This window comes from Athene cunicularia, unplaced genomic scaffold (assembly GCF_003259725.1).
Source record: "Athene cunicularia isolate RWA unplaced genomic scaffold, athCun1 SCF_2, whole genome shotgun sequence".
Lineage (NCBI taxonomy): Eukaryota > Metazoa > Chordata > Aves > Strigiformes > Strigidae > Athene > Athene cunicularia.
Window position 1 is genome coordinate 605588 of NW_020799266.1, and position 20671 is coordinate 626258.

Below are 20671 nucleotides of genomic sequence, written 5' to 3' on the forward strand. Positions count from 1 at the left end.
GGCCGCGCTGCAGTCCCGGCGCTGGGGACGGGCCTCTCCTCTCTCGGGCCAGCGGAAAGCTGCACCGAAACGGTCCGCGGCGGCTGTCCCCGAGGGAAGAGCGAGGGCTCGGCGGCTGCGAGGGGACGGGGCGGGCCGCGGGGCCGAAGCGGGGCCGCTGGCCTGGGTGCGCTTCCACGGACGGTTGGTGTCAGGCTGGCCGCAAAATGGAAGGGTGACAGAATCTGGCCCGGAAGATGTAGTTTCAGCAGTCTTGATTGAGTCGCTTTCGTTAGGCTGTAACTACACAAGCACTGTTCCGTGGTGTGAACGCGACTGCGTGGTTCCCAGTTGGTGCAGAGGTACTCACCGTTTCATCTTCCTTGTGCAGTTTGTGGCCCCACACCTTGTTACCAACATGATTCAAATTCTCTTCTGAAGACCGAGGTGCAGATTAATCAAGGCTTTCCGGTGGCATTCATCTCTGTAGCATCTGAGCCCATTAGGAACCTTAATTTATTTTAAAGACAGCCTTTTGGGAAAAATAATATCCAGTTATTATGCAGGTTAAATTATTTACAGTTTTGGGGTGGAAAATGGTGGCCCAGAGTAATAAAGGTCGAAAGCATGAATGACCTGAGGCCTGTGCTCCAGTGTGTAGCACTTCACACATCATAGTTTCAAAATACAGCTCCCAAGAATTCCTTTGAAGCAATGGATACTTTCTAAATCTTACCTTAGAGCATCAAGGTAGGCATCTAGATAGTAAGGAGCACAATTAGGATCACCTTGAAAAGTCTGGGCTGTCATCATGTGAGAACTTCTCAGCAGAGACAGAATCTACTTCTCCAGCATACACTTGGACTGAGAACCTCTTGCCTCCTGCAGTCTCCTGCCTCGTTTACCTCTGAAAAAAGGGACCCATGTCCCATAGCTTCTTTCACTGTGTGTGCTGCTCAGTCCTCAGGGAACCTTTGTGATCAGTAAGGTGGAGATCCTCTGGAAAAATGTGTGTACACTGCAGTGCAAGCTGTAATTACATGATTGCAAAGGATCTGAATTAAGGCTGCAAAATGTCAGGAAGTTTCAACAATGGATAAAACTTTTAGCTTTGCTTGGTAATACGTATTCATTTCTGCTCTTTTATTGTGGTTTTGGACCTTTCAGGTCCCTCTGCTTAGGCAAAATAGTTCAAATTCTGTATTATGTCATGATCTGTCCTCCTACAATTAAGTATTTCTTCAGCATAGATATCATGTATCACATAGTAGGTGACTTAAAATCAGTATCATACACGTGATTTATACACAGCTAAGTAGAAAACATTTCAGCTGTGAAGTTTTTAGCTGAAACAAATAAATAGACTACAACTGACCGTTCAAGTACTAAAGGAATTTGCATGGTAGAAGTTAGGAAGCAATCAATTCTATCTAGTTGTTGGCCTTGAGAGATTTTGTGTCACCCATTCAGATGGTGATTAAGTGTTTCTCTTCCCACATTACAGGATTCTAATGCCTTTGTTTTCTGTGTTTCAGTGGTTGAAGGATTAGCTCTGCTGGATTTAGGTGTTTCGCCATATTCTGGAGCTATTTTTCATGAGGTTGGTATACATGCTTCATTTTAAATGTGATGTTTAAGTGGCATGTTTCTTTGTCTTACTGTTTGTCTTATTGGCAAAGGCTGGGGACCTGTATTGTCCGAGAGACTTCAGAGAACTTGCAGTCGTGTAGTTGCCTGTGCAACAGTTGTATATGCAGCGACTAGCACAACGAGCAGATACAGTTCATCACAGAATAACTTGTTGCTGTGCAGATGATAGACATTGTAATTTTTGTTACTGCATAAGGAGAGTCTGAAATAGGGGAAATCTGTAATAAGTAAAATACTGTTTTTAACATGCTTTTGTTTTATAAGACTCATCTAAACAAGAGGCTAAACAGTGAAACCAGCAAGGTAGTAAATACTTTCAGAAGTATCTGTAAACAACCTGAAAAAAAATATTTTCTAAGGCTGATCTTTATATGGTTTCTATTGTAACTCTCCCACTATAGTAGTAGAATTGAGAAGTTGGAATAGAATAGAATTTTCAAAGTTGATGGGATCTTTTATAAAGTGTATTGAGAACTTTGCAAGGCGAAAGACCAGTAAGTGTGTCTTGATTAATCACTTTACTCTGAAATAACAGCGTTGTAGAAGAGGCTAAGGAAAATGAGCTTTTGTAGTTTCTCATAGTACTACTTCATTTTTCTCATCGAATTGCCAGTTGTTTATCTGGACAGTGTTTGACATGGGTTTTGCTTCTGCTCTCTTTTAGACCCCACTGATAATATATCTCTTTCACTTCCTGATTGAATACGCAGAATTTGTGTTCATGGTAAGCACTCCTGGAAAGCTCCTCTTGAAAGGTCCCATTCTGTGAAATGCTGAGTATGACTTTCCTTTTACTCCTGCAAGAATCAGGGATCTTCATCCTCCTTGTAGTTCAGATTCCTGCTGAGCTCACAGTTTAATTAGAAACACAGCTTTGACTGTGCAAACCCACATTGTACATATTCCCTTTTTTTGAGTTCTTGGCTAGATAAGTATCCCCACAGAAGGATGGGAAGTTGGCATTTGCTTTCAAATTTCAAAGGTTACCTCTTACAGATCAGGATATTTTGTCCTCCCAGCCTAATCCCAACATTGCCAAACCCCAGGCCTGCAAAGAGAGCAAAAACGGGTTAGTCCTCCAGATGTCTCTTGCAAACTATTATCTGAATTCTGCATAATTCAGAGGGATGGAAATCATTCAGCTGGCTGCACATGCCACCTGGTGGAGCCTCCCTCCCCAGATCCCTGCTGGGCCGGTCTCCCCCTGCGTCGCTTGTGCTAGTTGTGCAGATGACTGTACTGCTGCCTGGTACGTTTGGGACAGCTTAAGGCAACATCATGCTGGATTAATGGCCAGGTGGGCTTAGCCAGCTGGGCACTGCCCCAGTGTTGCCTATGCTTGCATTAGACCACTGATTCTATTACCCTCACGTACTTCTTTCCATTAAAAAATTTCTTTCCCCTTAATTCCCCATTCTCTTGCTTTGTAAATATTAATATCATTGATACAGCTCATGGCTTCAAGGTTAAGTGGTGGTGTGTGAGCACAGTGTACAAATCGGCAATCTAGTGTTTTTAAAGCTTGTTTTTTCTCTTGTGAGCCAAGTCAGATCAGAATCCTTATTCAGCATTTCAGTGCTGTCCAATATCTTTCTCTCCATTTGTTTATTTTACTTACAGTCAGTCTGTCTGTGCCTTGTTTTTTTAGATAACTGATGTGCTAACTGCTGTTGCCCTTTACTTGGCCATCCAGGACTTCAACAAAGTTGTGGTAAGCTGGCTTGTTAGTGTTGCTGTCCTCTTCTCCCAGGAACTATATCTTGTACCAAAGACAAACACATGCCAGAGGGTGCAGTATCAACCAGTCCTTGTTGCAGCAAATTTTATCATATCTGGATGATCAATAAACATGGGCACTTAACGTGGTAAATGACTGAAGTATTTTAAGTTTTGTTGTAGCTGTATTAGAGAATGAAATTAGTGTCTGTAGCTACCACACTGCACTTGAACAATGATCACAGCAGTAGATACATTGATCTAAAAGGAGTATAGAGAATTTAAGATACTTGTGAGAATGCAATAGCCAGTGAAATGCAGGCAAGTCTAGGGTCACATACTCAAGAGGAGATGTGAGATTTTGGAACGTGTACTGAAAACCCACCTTCAGTTGTGGCAGTTGTCAGCAGGCAGAATTTAATTACTGGACTATGGATTTGGCAAGACTTGAGCATGCTTTGCTCACCTCTGCTCCTGCTGCAATCTTCTGTACATTTTGTAGCTAGAGCCTGGAATGTTTTAGCTTGAACAGCGTTTGTGTTTGCACACAGCATGAGTTAATACACAGATTGGAAATGTATAAAGGAAGGAATAAAACCTTTGAAGGATGCTGAGGTGACATTCTGGTGATCAGGGTGAAAGTCTGACAGCAGATATTACTTGTTCCTTTCAAATTATAAGTACATGTATTTGGAGGTGAGTGATTCTTCCCAGCTCTCTCTTATCAGTAGCTCAGAGAACTGCAGATGTGTAAAAACCTGCATGTGAGTTACTTTGCTCGTTGAGAATTTATTACCAGGATCTCTCACCTTCTGTCTCATCATGACATAATTCAGTAGGTTAATAATTCAGATTTCTCTTTTGTTTCCATAGAGAGCATCATAGAATAAGATAGATTAAAGAGAGAGATTTTGAGTCCCTAAAGGAGATTTGGCATAGAGGTATTCCATCTTCAGAATAACAAAGACTGCATACTTCTGTGACTTGGTTTCTCAGGGGCTTGTACGTTGAACAATGAATTTATAAAGTCAGCTAAAGCCAGACAGGCTTTAGGAAGATTGGACGTATAAAACTCTAGTGTGGTGAATTCACATTAGCTGTCAATTCACATTAGCTGTGTCAAGAGCTAAACACTGGGAATTAAGGGAAGTTCAAATAAGTAGAGATTATCTGCTTTCTTCTGACTTCCAGTTCAGTCGTTAAGTTCTTAGGAAAAGAGAGTGGGCGTTTTCTGTTGTTTGTACAACACCTCACATAACATGAGTTTTGCCTCATGTCTGGGGTTCATATATGTCTTACAGTAATGGAAATCCTGAGTAATAAGAAATAATGACTTTCCTCATCTGACAGTCTTTGGTCATTCTCCCTTGTTCAGTTCAAAAAGCAAAAGTTCCTAATAGAACTGGATAAGTATGCACCAGATGTGGCTGAACTCATCCAGACACCCATGGAAATGCACTACATCCCCCTCAAGGTAGCACTATTGTAAGTATTGCTTCTTGTAGGCTGCAGTATGCTGCTTTTGTTCTTCAGCTACCTCTGGGTTTCGTTTGTCTGATTTGGGGCTTCAACATTTGTGGAAGGTTATGGGTTTTTTTCCCTCCCCAAAATTCTGAATTTCCTGTTACACATAAAAATCCCCCTAGCCCTGAATACTCATTTTGAAAGTGAAAACCAGATGCTTTTCCAGATGTTTGTTGCCAACAAGTAAATTCACTCAGGCTCTCTAAGACAGGCTCAACAGCATAAGGTATTATTCATTAATTTGGTAGCAAGAATGTTGTATCTGCACAGCTCACATTCTCATTTATTTGCCTGTATGCTAATGTTAACAAAATTGATTCTATGCCTCCCAAAAGTCTCAGGTGTCTTTTCAGAAAAGTTAGGAGGATTTTTGAGCAGTTGGACAAAATGTTTGCTGAATATCACAACTTGAATATCCCAGCATTGCTTATAACAATTCAAAGATAATTTCAGGTTGTCATCTTAATAATGTCATATCTTGGTGTTCCTCTGTATACTAAACATTTTTTTTTATTTTAGCAAACTTCAACTAAAATAAATAGTATGCAAGCAAGGTACTTAATTTCAAAGATTTTTTTTTATTGAGATTTTTTTCTTTGACATACATTATTATCTTAATTATTCTGTGTCAGAGAGAGATTAGTTGTTATTTGTTCTTATTTTCTTATGAATTTTGTAAAATGGTAAATTCCTCAGGGCAAGAAAGGTAGAGTTGTTAAATTGCAGACTGTTTTGTATTTAACATTGTTGCCCATTACCACAGGAAAGTTGGCTTAAATTGTATCTATCCTGCTGTAGGCTGTCTCTCTGGAAACACAGAAAAAGGCCGACTGGGACTCAAAGAAGTAGGAAAAATGTGAAGAGATAACTAGGAAATCATCAACCCTGTCTACTCACTCTGATAATTGATATAGTTATTAGCAAAGTTGATTGATACATTATCTTGGTTACTGTATTGGTAATCCTTCCAAATGTTTTTCTGTCCTTTGAATTTAATTAAATGAGATTATTATAATTCTCCTGGCATCCTTAGTAACAAAGTGTGGCTGTATTCCGGAAGGTAAAATTATTCAGAGTTTGCTGTCTTTCCACAATTCCAATTAAAATATGCAAGATTTTCATAACTGGAAGGTTTTGTGCTTAGATCATGCCATGGTGAACATAAATGATTTCTCTGCCATAGCAGGAGTGTGCAGGTGCAGTTGGGTTGGGGGAAACTCTGCTAATGTCTCAGGATTTGTTTCCGTCTTGCTGTCTTCTTGATTTTATTACTTCTTCAGAGCCAGTAGATGCAAGTAGCAGAAAGAGTTTACTTTGGACTCAATAATCCTAAGTCTGACTGAATAAATGCACAGTGTTTCTGCAAAGCAAAAAACTGTTTTGGTAGTAATTTTCTAGGATAGAACTTTCATTTTAGACATCTTCCAAACTGTCTCCTTTTCTCCCATGTGCTCCCTGTGGGCACAGTGTCCCAGGCTACAATTCAAAGATCTGGTTTTTGCTCCAGACTGAGAACTGAGTTAATTTGATCATGAGAGGATCCCATCAAGTGTAAATAAACAAAAAGAAATGAGAAAGTGCAGCTGTTTTTTCCTTTGGACATCTCTTTAATTAGATGCTCTGTCTTTCCTATGTAACTTGAGCTTTTCTTTTTTTCAGCTATCTGTTAAACCCATACACTGTGATGTCTTGTGTGGCAAAGTCCACCTGCGCCATCAACAATACTGTCATTGCGTTCTTCATTTTGGCTACAATAAAAGGTAATGAATGAAGAAAAAATGGTACTTTATGAATTTATAGAAAGACTAGAAAAGTGGCAGAAATTAAATCAAGGTGGAACTTATATGATTGCTACAAAGATCTCTGTGAAACACAGCAGAAATGGGACTGGAACAAAGTTCTACCTGAAATCATGAGATCAAGAGACTTTATAGTCAAATCAAAACTTACTTTCACCTCAGTGTACCTAGAAATTTTATATCTAAAAATTGACTCCATTTCCTGGATGACTTAAAATAGTTTTCTGTTTATGAAAATGCATGTCTGTGTGTAGGAGGATATTACGCTCTGCTGCTCTTTTTTGTACATAAATATGCACTTAAAGTGTTGTAGGCAATTTATTTTCAAAGTGTGTCTTTGAACTTTTATTCAAAAGCAAGCAATTGCCTGCAGCTACTATTTGGATTTCATTCACAGTTTTAAGTTTGGTTTGAAATTGGCTAATTGAGCTTTGGGGAAGCAGAAACAGTAACTAAAGACTCATACTGGCACAGTTGATTATGACAGAATAGCTGTTTCATTCATTTTGTGCATAATACCAGGTTTCTGTTTCTTTTATGACTCCCCAGTACTAAAGTCTCTTAGCATATGTGATTTGTACTAGTCACATAAGTTTTAGGAGTTCTCTGCTGCATCAGGGGAAAGGTCAGTCTCCAGCGGTGCCCAGACCCAGACATCACAAAGAAAGCTGATATAGGTTGGTTTTGTTAGTGTTTCCAGAGAAAAGTTTTCCTCCAGTTACCAATTAATTGAGGCAGGAGGGATTTTGGTTTAAAAGCAAAAATGTGGGATTCATTTAGTTAAACTGTCCAGTCATAGGCAAAACTGTAGTGACTGTCCCCTGTGTTTTCTCCCTCATTGGGAGTGTGGCAGCCTCTAGTTTTAAAGTGGGCAAAGAATGGATATCAGATTATGACTGATTTCTGGGTACCAATTGTTTAGATCTGTGCAGAACAGAACACTTGATAAAATAGAGGATAGGGAGGTTTCTGTCTAGGAGAGTGTAGTTGAAGAATGGAGAAGGTTCATCACCAGGTAATCCTATATTTTCCCCTTTCAGAAGGTGAAAGCAAAAGTTTACTGAGTGGTGTCAGTAGGCTGACAGTGCGATGCACTGAGTCAGGATTCTTGCTGTCTGAGCTGTGTTTTTATAGATGACTTCCATCAAGCAACATAAAACAAAGCTGTAACGAGGCTACTTACTGCACTAGGTGCATGTATTTTTATTATTTAACCTGGGACCTCTTGGACTTGATTTCTGATGTTGGTAGTTGGGCAATGTCAGTAGTCAGCACTTAGCTTAACCTGAGACACCTCAGATAAATGCCTTCTTCAGTAAAGGCATTTGTATTTTTAAGACCACTTGAAAAAACTGTGCTAATCCTTTCTATGCCTCAGTTTTGGTATCTGTAATGTAGCACTAATGCTACTTCATTCCTTTAGCTGCTCTCTTTGACAGAGCTTTGCTGAGGACCCTGACACATTCTGGTGATGAGGTTATCCAGCATGCTCAGTGTAACAGTTGTTTCATGTGGATATGACTTCAGTGAATGCATTCCCATGCATAAACAGCAGTTTGTACATAGACTGAATTACACCAGTCTCTCTGTATGTGAGTGGTAGGAGATATAAACCAGTCAGTGGTTATTGGTTCTTTCTTGTGAGAGAATCACCTTGGTATGAGTTATTCTCTATTCAAAATGTAGTTAAGAAAAACTCCAGGACACATTCTGCTAAAAACACCTTTAAGTGGTGTTTGGATAGTTGTAAAGCCCTGCAGAGGGTTACGCATTTTTTCCCATTTGGACTTCCTGTCTGTAAGAATGTTTATATTAAATGTTCCTTACAAATGAACTTTTTTCTTTTTGCAGGTAGTGCCTTCCTCAGTGCTGTGTTCCTGGCCTTAGCAACATACCAGTCACTCTACCCTCTCACATTGTTTGCTCCAGCACTCCTTTACCTTTTACAGGTATATGATTTCTAACTGTTGGTACCTGTCATCTTGTAGCTGTGCAGAGACAGTCATTAGCTACTGAGAGGGTAGTTGGGCAAGTCCTGAGTTTCAGAAAAAGTGACTCTCCTCAAGCCATGGAAAGTTTGAAGCCTTAATGGGGATGCCTGTGCATAGAGAGAAGGGAGAGAAAGTCATCTACAGAACTGGCTGATGTTTAGGTTGCCTGAAGTAAGTGCTTTTCTTTGTGTTGTGTGAATAGCAGTGAGGATTTTAGACATGGAGAATTTCCTTTGCACTGACATGGATCAGTGAGCTGTGTTTGAATGAGGAGCTTTATGTCTGAACCACTCAAACTTGGGAAAGCTGATTTGGAGTTTAATGGCAAAAGACATGTGCTTGTGAAAGTGGCTGGTTGTCCTTGGCCTTCTTCCCTCCACATTAACAATACCCCTGAATGCCAGCATGGCTGACCTTGATCGTTCATGGGTACACAGTGCCTCAACAGGCAGACACTGCTCTGGGCAGAACTAGACCAGCAGTAGGCTGGTAGGCACAGCTGCAGGCAGGGGTAGCGTTTAAAGCTGAGGCAGCTCTTTGACAGTGTGTGGATTCATCCCTGGTTTGACTGCACACTTCCCACTGGTCCCTCTCTTGGCTCTTGTGCTGATGTAAACAGTGTAAGTAAACACTGTAAACAGTGACTTAACTGAAGAGTCCAAATTATAATATGCTTAATGAAAACTGATCATTTGCTAGTCTTATTCTGATAGGGGAGCAAGGTGAGGCAGTGACCACTAAGCTGAAGACTCTTACCCCAATTCACTTGGTGATCGTTTTCATTATTTTGCAATTCTGAAAGTCCTGCTATTGGGTGTTGCATTAGTCTTTCTTGGTTGCTTCTATCCTGTCTCCCTCATGATTTTTATAGCTAATCTTTGTCTATTCTCAAATCTCTGAGCTTCAAAAGAGAACAGAGAGTAATTCTAGTCAATTTTCTTTCCCTGACTATCTGACATGAATATCTTTTTTTTTTTTTCCCTCAGAAATGTTGGTGGTATTATTACTCTTTGCAAGACAAGAACTTCTGCAGATTTGGTGTTGCTTTTTCAATTTTATAATTTTTAGGAGCATTTACTTCACATACTTTATAGTTTGGTCTCCTTTGTTCTCTTTTAACTTTAGTCAAGGTAAAGTGGCAGTCAAGTACAAGCATTATATCCACAGGCAACAAGTGCTTTGATATGTGAATGCCTAATTTGCAACTTATAGGGGAGATTGTGCTAGTGTGTGTTCTTTTATCCAGATTTGTAAATTAACTTTTCTGCATTCTTTGTGTAGAATTAAAGAACTTTTCTCCAGCAGTTTCCAATCTGTCCTGCCAAAAATCCTTGGTAAACTTCCTTACATTGTTCCAGCAAGTAGCATTAAACACACTATGAGAAAACAGAGCATGCTTTACGCAGACAGAGCCCTCATCAGTTAGAGCTGGCTCTCTGTACATCTGCCTGTGTAAACCCTAGCACCAAATGGAAAGGCTACATCACTGACTGGGAGCTGCAGAACTCTGAGCAATTCCCAAAGGTGTTTAGCCCTGTTTGTATATTTGTCTTTACAAATGCAGTCAGGGGATCTCTTGGAGTGAGATACCCATATATCGTGTTATGTGAGCAGGGCTTGTGGCTGACCTGTCAGGACATGTGGCAGTGGCAGGACAGCAGCAGTTGTCTTTGAGGAGACAGCCTTTTAGAGGAGCTCCTTTGTGCTTAGGAAGCCACTGGATGTCCCCTTTCCCTGATTTCAGCAGAGCATGAGTGCCAGGCAGTGTGGTGGAGACCTGGCATCACAGAGTGGCGGGTCATGGAGCAGGGCTCCGGGTCACTCAGTGATGTGGGTGCACGCAGCAGTACAGTAGTGCAGACATCTAAGATACAAGTGCAGCTGTGAGGATGTGTGTGTAAATCTTACACTGATTACATGAGATGACTCACTGCAAGCAGAAATGACCAGCTTAGCTACTGTAGTTCTGGAAATATGTGCAATGTTATTATTTAATTGGCCAGAGTGAAGAACATCAAGCAAATCATGCTTGAGAGCTGCTATTTTCAGTGCCATAGCGACAGTGTTTGCTGTCTTTCATCAATTTAAAATTATGTTCTGAACACTTAAGACTTTATTGGGACTTTCCAACTGATGAGGAATATCTGCCTTCTTGTATTTCATTTTCAGCGTGAATTCATACCAATAAAACTGAAAAGTAAAAGCTTCTGGCTCTACACCATGCAGTATACAGCCCTGTACCTGTGCAGCCTGGTGGTCATCATCTGCCTCTCCTTCTTCCTCCTCAATTCCTGGGATTTTATCCCATCTGTTTACGGGTTTATGTAAGTATAAGGATTTTTACTGTTTTTTTCTGTCTAGCCCTACCATGTTGTTTCTTGTGCATCACACACAAGTGCCCCACTCCCTGTCCTAAGAAGCATGTGATCTGTAATTTTACTGGCAATGCAAGAAAAGAAATAGTGTGTGAAGGAGAGCAGTCATTATCCAACTTCTTTTAATTAAGTAACAGCAAGAATTAGAGAAGGCAGGAAATGTTTTCCACTGAGTTGATTGGAAATGGATTTGATTGTTGTTACCATGGCTGTGAAATTTTCATCTCTGGATAAATGTCTGCTTGGGAACAGTTTAAATCCTTCAGGGGCATAGGATGAGTCAATTTTCTCTTGAGGTTTTCACCCCTTTGGTTTCTCTTCTACAGATTTAAAATATAGATCCTCCATCCAGTAACACACAATGGTTGATTAACGTAACAGAAGAAGGCAGTGAAAAACAACCGTTTAAAAAAGTTACCTTAACTTTTCTTTTCAAATTTCAGCCTTTCTGTTCCAGATCTGACACCCAATATTGGCCTTTTCTGGTACTTCTTTGCAGAGATGTTCGAACACTTTAGTCTTTTCTTCATATGCGTATTTCAAATCAATGTGTTCTTCTACACCATTCCCTTGGCAATAAAGCTAAAGTAAGTATGTTTCTCTGCTAGTGTTTTTACTCTCAGTTGTCTGGTGGAAGCTTGTAAGGCTGGTGTCAGATGCCTGGATCTATAAGCCTGAAAAAGACAGGTTTTTCAACAGGGCCTATCCTCCTCATTTCCCAAAGTTTCAATCTCTGTTCCTTTTAAGTAGAGTGAGTTGGGCTCTGCTATGCAAAAGATGTGTTACAGGCATCAAAAGAGAGAGCAGGAATTTAGCCTATAGAGGTGCCTGCTACCTGCCAGCATAAGCCAGTGTAGTCAGAAAGCAAGAACTCTTGGCTGGAACTTCAGGTTCTTTATTGTCAGAAAAAAAGTGAAAACTTGGGGACATTCTTAGCAGACTGCACTGATGTTACCCTTCTTTCTTGTGAAAACACCCATTAACAGGCTTGGATTCTCAGTGAGCTTATCCTGATGACTTGGAATGGGTACAGATACCATGACATACCAGAGGGATAACTATGGGCTGCTCCAAATAACCTTCAGAGAGGAGGTGCTGGTGGCTTTTCAGTGAATGACAGAGCCAAGATGACCAACTGTTTAAATGTATGTTGAGTTGAGGCACAAAGTTCCTGTGTGAAGGCAGTGAGCAGATGTGCACCCTCTTACACTGCTGCTCTGCAGAGCAGCTCAGTCTAGCCCACCCAGTGGCTTGTTTGGAGAGAACAGGGGTATGAGAGCCTCTTTGAGCCTATCCTATAGTACATTTGTGTCCTTGCTGATATTTTCCATTCTATGCTTCTGTTTATTTCCAGTTTCCAGAAGCCCTACTGCATCCTCTTATCCTTTGTGTCTTTTCCCTTCTATAGAGAACACCCTGTGTTCTTCATGTTTGTCCAGATCGCAGTCATTTCTATCTTCAAGTCCTATCCCACTGTGGGAGACATTGCGCTGTACATGGCCTTCCTTCCAGTCTGGAGCCACCTTTACAGATGTAAGTTCTTTGTGTTTGATTATTGCTTATCTGGAATGGACAAGGGCCTGTCCAATAATTGTCACCACTAAACTAAACTAGGCCCATGTCCGCAGGCTGTTGTGGCCTCCTTGGGGTGTGTGGAAGGAGGCTTGATTTTTCTGGTGATCTCTAATGTGTCTTTAGGACTAGAGCTGAAATTAGTTGAGGAGGGAAGTTTCACTTGTACTTTCCCCTTCACTCCAAGTTGTTCTGAAGATTAACTTTTTTGTAAGAACCTTTTACAGTCCTGCACAAGGGATGTGGCTTATTTAAAGTACGTTAATTCTTCAAATGCTTCACTCCCATTTAAGGCTGTGTAATTTGAAACACTGCTTCTGCACCTTGTAGTGGTTGGTTGGTTTGCATCTGCTTGTTTGCTTAGAGCAAAAGTAACTGAATTATTCCAAGCAGTTGTCCATTTTTTCTTAAATGCTTCATAAAGAACCTCTTTAGCTCTTTAAATCACCAGAGAGCTTCCTGATGATTTTCAAACTCAGTCTCTAGAACCTGCTACACTGGGGATATTTGGAAGTGCTGTGTTTTTCCTGGTGTTTCTTGCCTAAACCAACTGCATTGACCAACCCTGCCAGGTTGTCTGGGCCTTTTACTGCAGTCTTCTCTGACCCAGGCCAAGTGTGTGGGCAGCTTGCCTGCCTGATGTCAGGAGTCAAGAGATTTGGAGACCTATTAGTTTCTAGGCTATATTAGGCTCTATTAGTTCCAGACTAAAGAAAGCTAAGGCCAAAGCAGCTGTGATGAAATAGGTCAGGAAGCCCCAGGCTAGCTGTGAGCATGTTGCAGCCGTAGCAGGTGACGTACTTCTGAGAAACCCTGCTCCAGCATAGATCAGCTGCACGTTCCAAGCAGTCAGATAAGGGCACTGTCACCAGTGAGGGGGGTAGTCATGTGTCACGTGTTCCCACCCCACGGTGAGTGAACAGAAGTTTAAAAAGATAGCTGTGAGCAGGTTTGGATGTGACCATGCTCTTGAAATGTCAGATAGCTCCCTTTAGCTGCAGAATGAGTGGGACTCTCACTTACCTTCAGGGACACTGGCTGATCTATAGACAAGCACAGCAACACAGGAGCTGGGATGAATTATAATACTGCTGCCAAAGGACAATAGTGCATAAATAGTTCACAGAAAACAAAATCTTTTCTGGCCTCTTTTAGACAAATTTGTGCTTGTTTTTTGTCCATCTGACACATACTCACACAGACTAATGGATTCTGGCCACACTCGTACCTCCCAAGGTCCTGTGTTTGTCAACGCATTTGGCCTATACGAGTTTCTTCTTTTATAGTGCTTTCATTTCCTTACCACCTCCTGAGAAAGTATCTCTTTTCCTATGGCCCACAAGTTCATTATTCTCCTTTGTCATCAGCTTGGTAAGACTAGGGAATGGCATACTCTGCTCTCTGAATCGTGATGCTGATGGAAAGGCCCTTCTCCAAACTGTCAGTTACCGTAAAGCCGAACAAGCCAAAGTCCTCCAAGGAAGAGTGTTTGGAAGCAGGACCTAGAAGGAAAGACCTACACATGAGGATTTGACACTCAAGCAAAAGTAGAACTATTTATTTTAAAGGGAAATATAGTGGATTTCTTCTAAAATAAATTATTAATTATTTCTTACTAAAAAGTTAATTCTTATAAAGAGTTAACTCTGAATTCTTATAATAATTATAATTATTTATTATAAAAATAAATTATTCATTAATTCTTGTAAAATTAAATTATTAAAGCAGGCTGTGAAAGGTTATTGGAGGGAAGTATACATTGGCAAGCACCTCTCCCCCACCCCACATACCCTAAACACCGTTGCTGGTTGCATAAGCATGGCTGCTCAGTAAAGCATCATTTTAACAGCTTGGTTTTCTTTTGCAGTCCTCCGGAACATCTTCATCCTCTCATGTGTGCTTGTTGTCTGCTCCCTCCTGTTCCCCGTTCTGTGGCATCTGTGGATTTATGCAGGAAGTGCCAACTCGAATTTTTATTACGCCATCACGTTGGCTTTCAACATAGGGCAGGTTAGTGGCGTGAGGCAAACTGGGCTGCGCTGTGGGTGGGTCACTGCCTTGGGGGTCCTGTCAGCAGCAGCGAATTCTGCAGGATGTGTCTGGCACTTTGCAGCCTCTGTAGTCCTGTACAGCAGCCTCCTGCCTCTCCTTGCTCCACCTGAAATCTGCCTAGTCGTTACCTTCTGGCACACTAATGGGAAAGAGTTCCTGTAGTGTTTGAGCTGTAGATTAACAGTCCAGCCAGACTGTACTGCAGGGTTAAACAGTCTGTGACTTGATAGCAGAGGAAAAACATCTCGGTATGGCAGGAATAGGAGCACCCGTGAATAGAGAAGGTGAGCTAAAAGGGGAAGTGGAAAAAAACATGAGGCAGCAGCGGTGGGGCCAGACAACAGCCAAATGAGAACTGCCCACACATGGCGTTGTGGCACCAATTTTTCTGAGCATTATACCTCACTGAAACATGGTGTTACGGACACGTGCAGGGTCCCAGTCTTGCCAGGGCTTGCTCTCAAGGCCATTCTAGATACATGACTTCCACTAGCCTTAGGGAGAACAGAGCCTTGCACCCCTGGAGGACTGGATTTGATGTACACAGTTGTTACAGACTTTTCTAAGTCCTTCCTCTTCTCTCTGCTATTATGTGCCTAAGCCCCGGGGCAGTTTCACATGTGGGTGAGCAGAATGTTCATTTCATGTTAAAGTTGCCTTTATTTTGAATGTGCCTCAGCCATTTATGTTTGTCCTCTAAAACTAGAGGAGCAGTTTTGCCAGGGGCTGAAAATCACCTGCTTGTACATCCCCCCACGGCCTTGATAGATGGAGACAAACACCCATTTCTGTACAAGCAGAAAGACTCCATGCAGTGTGGCATGAGGGAGTAGAGATGCACTACTGAGAAAGTCTTAAAGGAAATTGAGAGTGGTTCACTAGCTCTCTAACTACATGTCTTGGTATGGAATGAAAGGAATAGTAAAACTTTAAATAGAGGTGACAGGTGTGGATATTCTAAGAGGATTTTATTTTCTACCTGAGAAAGTCATAGGAGATCCTGCAAGGTCTTGTGCTATGTGTAAACACATGCAAACCAAAAATCTACTTTCTGATTTCTGTGTGAGATGGAACTAGCCGTCATCCTTACTAACCTCAGCTCTTTCTTTTCCCATTAAGACATCTTCAGAGAAGTTCAGTTAAAAGTAAAATCAACCATATTGATACAGCATGTTAGTAGTCAGCCATGGTGTTCAGTAAAACAAGCGAAGAGAATAAGTGTGGATGTTTTCACTCTCCCTGGGCACATCTACCCTTTTGTATCTGTTCTCCTTTGCACTTTGACCTCAGCAGTCTGCATCCCTGTTTCTCTGCCCCTCAGTCTCCATGCAGTCCTCCATATCCTCCCACCTTGCCACTGAACCTTCCCCACAGCAGGTGTATTTAACAGTAACCCAAGCAGGCTCTGGCTGGTGGCCTGACCCCTTCCCTCCATCCCCTTAGCACTGCAGCACTTCAGGTGAGGCAGTGTGCCAGAACTGTGCATTAACGGGTGCCTGGACATTAGCACAGTAACTCTGAGCTTGATCTAGCACTTTCCACTCTGTGATGCTGTTTCTAGACAGAGGAGGTCAGCATTCCTGGGGAAGGGTGGCACTACAAGAGGCTAAATCACAAATGGCACTGCTGAGCCTGCTCTTAGAGCAGCCGGGCCTGCCCCCACAGAGGCAGCTTGCCCAAGGTGACTGCTTTAGAGAAACCACTGAGACCCACTCGAGTCCTTGGTGCTTTTAGTCAGGGGAGCAGTCACACTGTGACACCTCAGTACAACCAAAGTGGGACTGAGGAGGGGAGGGACCTTGTGATTTCCACGTTGGGTTTCCATGTTCACTGCAGTTTTCTGGAAGTCACTTCAGTTGTGATTTCACACTACAACGCGCCAGTGGCAATACCAGCCTAAGGTCTGCTCATCTCCTGAGTGACTTGGGACAGTGCCAGCGTCTCTGTGCATGGCAGTATGCCCTGACCTGCATCAGGGGAGGATGTGGGGGATCACCAGCTCTGTGCACCACTTAAAGGGAGACAGTGTGCAAATGTACACAGAGTGGGCAATGACAGCACAGGGGCAGGAAGGAGATGCAGTAGTGGTGGGGGTGGAAGAAGTGCTTTTACCTGGTGTTGCTCCCAGACATTGTACTCTGAAGCCACAGCCTTGACATTTCAGCTCTTCACTCCTTAGCCTAGTAAGCATAATTTTATTAAACTGGTAAAGGTTCTGTTTGCTAAAGCTGACCTGGGGAGCTGTGGTATTTCTTCTCCTTCTTACCTTTTCTGAGCAGAAATGGCAGTTGAAAAACGATCACAATTGAAAAGTGCTCTATAGCAATCAGCAGCAGGAGACTTTCAGCATCTGGGTTGATCTGCATGATGGTGCTTGCATGGAAGGAATCCTGTGGGTGAGGCTGTGATGCTCTGTAAAGCTGTGGCACAGACGGACCTGCCGTTGTCATGTATTTTGGCCAGTTTATGAAGCCACTGTCTCCTTAGCAGAGATGTCTGTGAGAACACAGTGGTTGTGCAACAAGTAGATTAGTTTCCCTTGGCTTAATACTGCAAGACAGTGGACAAGGAGTGTTCACAGGATCAGTGTCTCCTCTCACAAAGTGTAATGAGCAGCCTAAGAACTTCTTAAACCCCTTCAGCGTCTGTCACAAACACGTGTCTTTAAATTCCTTGTTGTGAAGCATCACTGATGTGTCTGAACATCTCACTTCTGCAGATCCTGCTCATCTCAGATTATTTCTATGCCTTCCTCCGGCGGGAGTACTACCTCACTCATGGACTCCATTTGACAAGGCAGGATGGGACAGAGGCCATGCTTGTTTTGAAATAAGGATTGTGCCCACCATTCCCTGGGACATGGACCACTCTGAGGAACATGCAAAGCTTGGGGTATGTGGGGTGGGTGGGGAAGGCTCCCTGAATAAGGTCTGACTTTGGGAATGATACCTACTGAAAGAAAGGGCTGAGATTCTTCTGGGAATACCCTCCTGAGCTGTGTGCTCAATGCAGAGACTGTAAGAGCTACAAGTAGAGATGCACTGCCTCCGTTGGAGGATCTCCCTTCTTCCCTCAGCTGTGCTTTTCACTGCGACCTCAGCCACCAACTCTGGGCAGTCTAGCAGGAACTGGAGAGAGTCTCTGAGCTAAACCAGGGCTGAATCTCTGGCTCAGAAAGAGCTCAGACCATAAACTACTATCACTGCTTCTTGGAGATATTTGCTTCTCCTGAAAATTTCCCTTCACTGCTTTGACCAGTAATGCTCCTGCCTGGCACAAGGCAATCTCTGGGTACCTGGTGCCTAAACTCTGGCTGCAGGTGACATTTCTTGATTCTACTGTTGTGGGATTTGGAAAAATCACATGTGCTCAGGCGCAGTGGGTGCTTGTGAAACCAGTGGCTGACCAAGGACAAACGACCTGTTGGAAGGAGGACGGCTGGTGCTGCTGCCACAGGTAATAAATGATCTTGGCACTCAAACACTAGTAAGAACTGGAACTGGAGTGAAAGAAGGAGCAGAGTGGTACTGGGTAACCACTGTATCCATTGAAGCAACACAGACACTTCGATGTCAGGAGCTGCACAGCAGCATTACAGGGTCTCAGGAGAAGGAACGCTGCTGTGAAGATCGACTCTTGCTACTCCTCGTTTCGGTAGGGTAGCAAAGCTGGGCAGGGCTTACATGTACCATTGTGATTGCTTGGGACAGCAGCCTGGACCTGGAATGACCAAGCTGCCTGCCTGAGACGGGGATGAGGGTGTCAAAATCTCCCCTTTAAATCCCTGGACCAAATCCAGGAGGATGCTCATCCACCACTGTTCCAAAGTTGTTGGGTTCTGGCTGTTCCACAGCTACTTAACACTAGAGGATGTACACTTCCCCATGTTACCCCCTTGCAAGTAGTGATGGTGTCCTGTGGCTGTGCGCGGGGGGCTCTGCTGGAGCACGGCCCCTTGGTCCCCCCGTGGCTCCCTCTGTGCTCAGACCTGCTCACCCAGGGGCTGCTGCTGCTGCTGACCCCGTGAATGTGACCCACTGGGGCGAACCCACCGTTCTGGCTTCCTGCTCTGCTGGTTGCCTGGTGGCACAAAGAAGTGGTAATTGCAGTGTGAAAGCCCTCCCGCTAGTGTCCGGGCAGCAGGCAGCCAGCTTCCCCACCCATTCCAAGAGAAACCCGAAGGGCTGGGAATGTGACAACATCAAAACCAAACTGCACCTGGAACAGAGCAACTGAGAGACCGATGTGCCCAGGCAGTTGTGTGAACAGCTCTTCTTTCTTTCTGGACAATTAAAACTTTTGCCTTATTGCACTGCTATTAGCGCTTTGGTGGGGGGTTGCTAATCTGAGCCCAGCTCAGGCCCCCACTCTGGCAGCCCTGGGCCTCCAGCCACTGCGGGGGCAAGCAGGCAGGGCTGTTCTGCCTGCTGGCTGTGTGGCATGTCAAGGAGCATAATAAACTGTGCAAGTTTTGAACAACTCGTCTGCTCCAGGTTTGGGAGGGGCAGTGAAGATAGGGGGTGACTAGAGTGAGTGAGACATCTGGGAGGCACCAAGAGGCACATGGAGGGGTTGTGAGGGGACTCTAAAGCAAACACTGGGGTCAGGAGGGAAAACAAGTGGCCCTGGGGCATCCCAAAAGGCGAACAAGACATCTCTGGGGCAGGCTGAAACCCACTCCAGTTTTAGGCAGTGGCAATTCAACCCCACAGCAGTGTGGAAGAAGACTTATTAAGAGGGTGAATAGCTGCTTTCCATTTTACAGGCCCCTCTTCCCACAGTGTAGAAAATAATTCAGCCACCAGGAGGGAGACGATGCTGACAGGGGGTGGCAGGACTGAGCTGGCTCCATCCTCTGTCTCCAGCTGCAGAAATTGCTCCTGTGACTGTGCCCAGGGCCCCACTCTGCCACCCACCATCCAGCTCTCCCAGGGAGCAGGTCCCAAAGTTGGACTCAAAAATTGGTCCTAAGAAGTAACGGTGCAAGCGCTGAGGCATGGAGGAAGAGCAAGGGGTAGAGTTGTGTGTACAGGCATGAACAGGGCCATGGGCAGAGCCAGGGCCAGGGCAGGAGCAGGGATGGGGTGAGGCAGGGACAAGGGGTAGGGGCATGGGCAGAGGCAGGGACAGGAATGGGGAAGGGGCAGTGAAGGGATAAAGAAAGGATCATGGCAGGGTCAAGGGAGAAGGGGCAGGGGCAGTGCCGGGACAGCGCAGTGGCAAGGGCAGGGACAGGCAGTGGATGGCAGGGACAGGGACAGGGACTGTGTAAAGGACACGGATGGAAGCACTGGTGCAGTCTGGAAAGGGCAGGACCAGGGACGGATGTGAGGCAGCAGCAGGAACTGGGCAGGAGCAGGGATGGGGCAAAGGAAGGGATGGTTGCCCTACAGCAGCTCAGGGTGCCCCACCCTGTCTCCTGAGCAAGGGGTGGGTCCCAGGGGAGGCTTCTGGGGGCTCCTGGCCCATCCAGGGCCCTGCCAGTGGCCAAGTGCCAGCCGTGCTGGGTACCAGGATCCCCTACCCTCCCACTGCCATCCTGGGGCCACCGCTGTCATCAAAGCCTGGTGGGGACAGCAGAGCTGGCACCCACCCACGGGGCAGCCAGGGCCAATGGGGCTGCAACAGGCCCTGCCATGGAGGGGAGGAGAAACCCCCGAAATGCCTGCAGTGGGGCCAAGGCCTGGGACAGGTCACTGTGGCTGTTGTGCCACCATGCAGAGCACGTGGAAATGCCTGTATTGGCATAAATAGGAGGTTGTTACGGTTCTGCCCACAGGCTCACGGCAGTGGGAAGGGGACACACTGGAACAGTGCAGCCTCTCCCTGGTTTGCAGGAGCTTCTCTATCAGCGTCTGAGGTGGGGGAAAGGGGGCGGGCCTTGGCCAGGGCTTCTCTCTTCTGCAGCCACCAAATCCCATCTTGGTTTGAGGGAAACTGAGCTTCAGAGGGAAACTGAGCTTCAAACAACCACTCGCTCACACACACACCCCTCCACCCCCACCCCCCCCCC

General features: G+C 44.3%; 1 protein-coding gene across 1 annotated transcript in view; it reads left to right on the forward strand.

Moving 5' to 3' along the window:
• PIGU (phosphatidylinositol glycan anchor biosynthesis class U) overlaps positions 1-19128 on the forward strand; it is a 19920-nt gene extending 792 nt beyond the window's left edge. Inside the window, exons 3-13 of the mRNA XM_026867209.1 lie at positions 1515-1579; positions 2294-2353; positions 3278-3340; positions 4721-4830; positions 6529-6629; positions 8520-8617; positions 10829-10983; positions 11478-11621; positions 12443-12567; positions 14474-14616; positions 17378-19128. Coding sequence (XP_026723010.1) covers positions 1515-1579; positions 2294-2353; positions 3278-3340; positions 4721-4830; positions 6529-6629; positions 8520-8617; positions 10829-10983; positions 11478-11621; positions 12443-12567; positions 14474-14616; positions 17378-17491 — 1178 coding nt within the window. The 3' untranslated portion in view covers positions 17492-19128. The remainder of the gene's footprint in view (positions 1-1514; positions 1580-2293; positions 2354-3277; positions 3341-4720; positions 4831-6528; positions 6630-8519; positions 8618-10828; positions 10984-11477; positions 11622-12442; positions 12568-14473; positions 14617-17377) is intronic.
• Positions 19129-20671: the final 1543 nt, after the last annotated feature.